Source organism: Poromitra crassiceps (assembly GCF_964638095.1).
Source record: "Poromitra crassiceps genome assembly, chromosome: 25".
NCBI classification, from domain to species: domain Eukaryota; kingdom Metazoa; phylum Chordata; class Actinopteri; order Beryciformes; family Melamphaidae; genus Poromitra; species Poromitra crassiceps.
This window is the reverse complement of record NC_139649.1, coordinates 16925417-16930416: the sequence shown is the minus strand read 5'-3', so window position 1 is coordinate 16930416 and position 5000 is coordinate 16925417. Positions and strand designations below refer to the sequence as shown.

Here is a 5000-nt window from a genome sequence, read left to right as displayed (position 1 = left end):
AGAAGCTCTGCCTAGTCTGACTCACTGGAAGCAGGATGCAGGGAGAAGCTCTGTCTAGTCTGACTCACTGGAAGCAGGCTGTAGGGAGAAGCTCTGCCTAGTCTGACTCACTGGAAGCAGGATGCAGGGAGAAGCTCTGCCTAGTCTGACTCACTGGAAGCAGGATGCAGGGAGAAGCTCTGCCTAGTCTGACTCACTGGAAGCAGGATGCAGGGAGAAGCTCTGCCTAGTCTGACTCACTGGAAGCAGGATGCAGGGAGAAGCTCTGCCTAGTCTGACTCACTGGAAGCAGGCTGCGGGGAGAAGCTCTGCCTAGTCTGACTCACTGGAAGCAGGATGCAGGGAGAAGCTCTGCCTAGTCTGACTCACTGGAAGTAGGCTGTGGGGAGAAGCTCTGCTTTTGGCTCCGACCATTTCAGTCGCGTGTCGCTCCCAAATGCCTCTGCTGCTGTGAAACAACAACAACACTAGCTAGCTAGCAAGCTATAGCAACGAGGGCTGCACAAATACTGTATATCATTTCAGCATCATCATGGCAATGTGCACACTCACATCGTACACAATTTCACACAACCACATACAGTACAACATTTTGTATAGCTTTATGCACGGGCAAGACTATCTGTGATAACAGTCACGCCAATCAAATAATTGCATTTGGGAAAGGAAACAAGTTTGATGTAAGATAGACTTAGAGGGAGAGCAGATGGAAGATAGTGTGAACAGAGAGGGGGGTGAGTGTGTGTGTGTGTGTGTGTGTGTGTGTGTGTGTGTGTGTGTGTGTGTGTGTGTGTGTGTGTGTGTGAGAGAGAGAGAGAGTGCAGAAGTGTGTGAGTATGTGCGTGTGTGTGTGTGTGTGTGTGTGTGTGTGTGTGTGTGTGTGTGTGTGTGTGTGTGTGTGTCTGTCTGTCTGTCTGTCTGTCTGTCTGTCTGTGTGAGAGAAAGAGAGAGAGAAAGCGAGAGGGGGCAGAAGTGTGTGAGTGTGTGAGTGACAGGTCTGATTGCCATGTTGACAGGAGGAGAGAGAGAGCCAGCTGGGGTCATGTCTCTCTCTGTCTGTCTGTCTGCTGACACCGACATGGCCGGCTGGAGAGAGAGATGGAGAGAAGCTTGTATGTTAACCTTTGACCATATTGGAGATATTGTTTGCAGCTTTGGTATTGCAGGGGCCAATACGTCCACTGTATACAACCGCACAGCAGAACACGACCACAGGATATCTGCAGAGGCTTTGAGAAGCTTGGTGATATACACCAGAGACGTAGCCACCGTAATGTCACCCATTGGTTTTTGGACTGGCGTTTTGAAGCCTCGAGGTTGATATTTTCACCGTCACCATCTTGGTTATTGGACGAGAAGAGCCGCAGCACCACCGGCTATTGGTCCACGATCGGCGAGCTGCGCGATCACTGGACAGGCGACCTGTCAATCATTCCCAAAAACATTGTCTGCTCTAAATGGGACCATCATTTACTAAAAGCTTTAAGTCTTGAAACTAGCGATTAAGACTAGAGACGCACCGATTGTCATTTTCTTGGCCGGTTACGATTTTTGAATAGTCTGACTTGTCGATACCGATTTTGGCCGATTCCGATTTTCTTTTTAAGAACAATAACTGACGGGTTATTTTTTTACGTTTTTTTTTTTTTTTTTAACTTTGCTTTAATAGAAAATTAAGATTCATGTCACATTTCTTATCATTGGCATGAGGTAGGACGATCTCACTCAAAAACATCTAAAAATAAAAGTGTTCCAGGTTACTGGACAGAGCTTTTCTTTTTTGTGTAAATACAATGAATATAAAACAATTAATTCCGGTATATCCCACAGCTATCATGCATTTACTTTTCCAAAAGAAAAAAGGTGCAACAGAACAGGGGCTCCAGATGGAAAGTAGCCTATGGCTAAATCTGTTACAAAGCATCTCTTCCCCTATGAGGTTTAATGTTTTTTTGTATATGTCCCTGCCAAGTAAACTAATACAATAAAATAAATAAACATCAAAATGTTATCCATGGACAAGGAGTTTATAGCCTATAGGTCTGGAGCCCAGACCTTCGAAGCCATGCCCACTCTACAGTTGTGCATTTGGCTGTTCTTGAGTAGATGAGGAAATGAGTTTGAGTTGACTCAGTTTGAATATCGTAGTTTACACACAGAGTCTGGGTTTTTTAATCCGCCATCCGAAAAAAAATCATCACGCACAGAAAATCTTGCACACTGGTCCGATGCGTTTTACTATTATGTTCGTCATTCTATTCGCAATACGAAACAAATAGTCCTCTCCTGTATCCATGTTACAACGTGACTGACAGATAGCAGCAGCAGCTGATCTGCAGCAGGCAGCGGTGATGTGGACTGCAGCTGGTCGGGGAATGTAACCATATACTGGACACAGGGCTCGATAGTAGCCTACCTTCACTTCGCCAAGCCGGCTGTGTTGCGCTGTGGCCGGGGAGAGAGAGGGGCCGGTGAGGTGAAGCGAGCCGCTCAGACTGGAGCGGGACTCGGCAACGTACCCTGCCCCTCCGCGGCTTATTTTCAACTTGCATGTGTGACAAACTGTAAAATTTCCACAATGAGGAGGACATGCTGGCGTGTTTCCTTTTGGCTGCTTGGGGTGCGCACACGGTCACGTGAACGCGTGCATCGTGCAGCTGCAGGTAATTGACCAAACAAAAAAAGGGGAAAGCCGACCGGTGCACAGAATCGGCTATGTGGACTAACCGGCGCTGGTCACCGGTCGAGGCCGATCAGCTGAAAATCGGCCATTACCGGTCACGTGCCGATCGATCGGTGCATCCCTAATTAAGACCATAAACATTAGGTCTTACTGAGGCCATACTGTATATCATGTGAGAAGTAGGGGCATTTTCAAAATCGCTGCCACTCAACTGGACCTCTTTTGCAGCCAGTGAAGGCCATTCGAAAGAATGCAGGTTTAAATTACTTCCCCATTGGCTTCACAAATGGAGCTAGGAGCTAGCCCACTGATAAATACCCAGGGCTCAGTGATGACTTGACCAGGTGTAGCCTGATATTGATTGGATATTAGTCAGTCCATTTTGACAAAAAATAACATTTTTGCAAAGACAATGATGGGGGTTAAATCAAATCTGTTCTGCCCAAACACCAATGAAAAACAGTTGCATGAACAGTTCACACTTAAGTCCCGCCCACGAGGGCGCTGATTGGCTCAACATGTTCTCTGAGTGAGAACAAGACGTTGACAAGGCAAACACCAGACTCTCCATTCAACAGAACCCTAAACCTAACCCAGGGCAAACACCAGAATCTCTGAACAGTTCAACAGAATCTCAAAAGTGGATGATCCAGGAGCCTTCAACATCCTGTCATACCCAAACAACAGAGCAGCCTGGCAGCAGACAGACAGGTAGGCAGGCAGGCAGGCAGACAGACAGACACGCAGACAGTAGACAGATAGACAGTAGACAGATAGACAGTAGACAGATAGACAGTAGACAGGCAGGCAGGCAGACAGACAGACAGACAGACAGGCAGACCGACAGTAGACAGGCAGACAGCTGCAGGCAGACAGGCAGACAGACAGACTACCTGTAGGCAGAGCAGGGTCCATGGTGGGCTTCTCCCAGGTGTTGACTTGCTCCCAGGTAAATCCACTGGTCCCCAGAGAGACACTGTATCCACAGCTGCTATACGACTCTTCAAACGAACAGCCACCTGAACAGACAGAGAGAGAGAGAGAGAGAGAGAGAGAGAGAGAGAGAGAGAGAGAGAGAATTGTTTATATTCCCATATATTTGCAGATGAGCTCTTCTCCAGACCAACTTTCACTGGGCGAGGTGGAGAGAGAGATAGACAGAAGAAACATTGGAAGAAAGATAGTGCAACTAACAATGTTCACTATGGATTGAACTGTTTACTGATTATTTTCTTGACTAATCGATAAGTCGGTTGAAATGGTGAAAAATGTCGATTACTTTTTCCTCAAAGCCCAAGACAACGTCCTCAGTCGTCACGTTTTCACTTTACTGTCATACAAGACTAAAGGAACATATTCTGCATTTAAGAAGCTGGAACCAGAGAGTTTGAGTCATTTTCAATTATAAAAAATTGTTGGTGATTCATTTCCCGTCGATCGACTAAGCAATTACAGTAATCAGCTGTTGCAGCGGTAAAAACAACATGACATGAAATCTCTCACAATAAAGTCACTAAAAACACCTCAGAAACTCACAAACTCCCACCTGCTAGTGTCTTTCTACAGATGTGCAATAGAGAGCGTGCTGACATATGCCATCACTGCCTGGTACGGCAGCTGCACAGCTCAGGACAGTAAACCACTACGTAACATCATCAAAACAGCAGGTAAGATCATCAGAACACAACTCCCCCCCCTTGAGGACATTTACAACACCCGCTGCTTGAACAGAACTAAGAGCATCCTCAAAGACACCACTCACCCCGGTTACCACCTGTTCACTCCCCTACCCTCCGGAAGGCGCTACAGGACACTAAAAACTCGCACTTCCAGATTCCATAACTCCTTCTTCCCAAGGGCCGTCACAATACTCAATAAATCACAATCACTTCCCAAATTATAAAGTATAAAGTATTATGCTGCTGTCATATGTGTGTAATATATATGTATATATGTATATATGAATATATATATATATAGATTTATATTACATATAGTTATTTACTACTATTACTACCATTACTACCCTATTTATTATTAAGTCTATCTACTGTGGGGTCTGGTGAATCGTTGGTGAATTGTCTGGTTGTACTGTATGTTTGCACAAAGGGGAGTTTGCAATTGCCATTTCGTTGTAAGATTTTATTATGCAATGACAAATAAACTACTATTACTATTTACCCCCTGACAATGGGGCCAATTATGTTTTTTTGTTTATTTTTTAATATAATAGTCACATTTTCTTTTCTCACAGTGCATGTTGCATCCTGCAGCCTCTAAACATACAGAATGTGACAATATTGTAAATGGTAAATGG

The 5000-nt window shown here is 45.1% G+C and overlaps 1 protein-coding gene across 1 annotated transcript in view; it reads right to left on the bottom strand.

Annotated features, from left to right (window-relative positions):
- ptprt (protein tyrosine phosphatase receptor type T) overlaps positions 1 to 3613 on the bottom strand; it is a gene marked incomplete at its 3' end in the record, with an annotated part of 413231 nt that extends 409618 nt beyond the window's left edge. Inside the window, exon 1 of the mRNA XM_083660558.1 lies at positions 3577 to 3613. Coding sequence (XP_083516684.1) covers positions 3577 to 3598 — 22 coding nt within the window. The 5' untranslated portion in view covers positions 3599 to 3613. The remainder of the gene's footprint in view (positions 1 to 3576) is intronic.
- Between the last annotated feature and the right edge of the window lie 1387 nt (positions 3614 to 5000).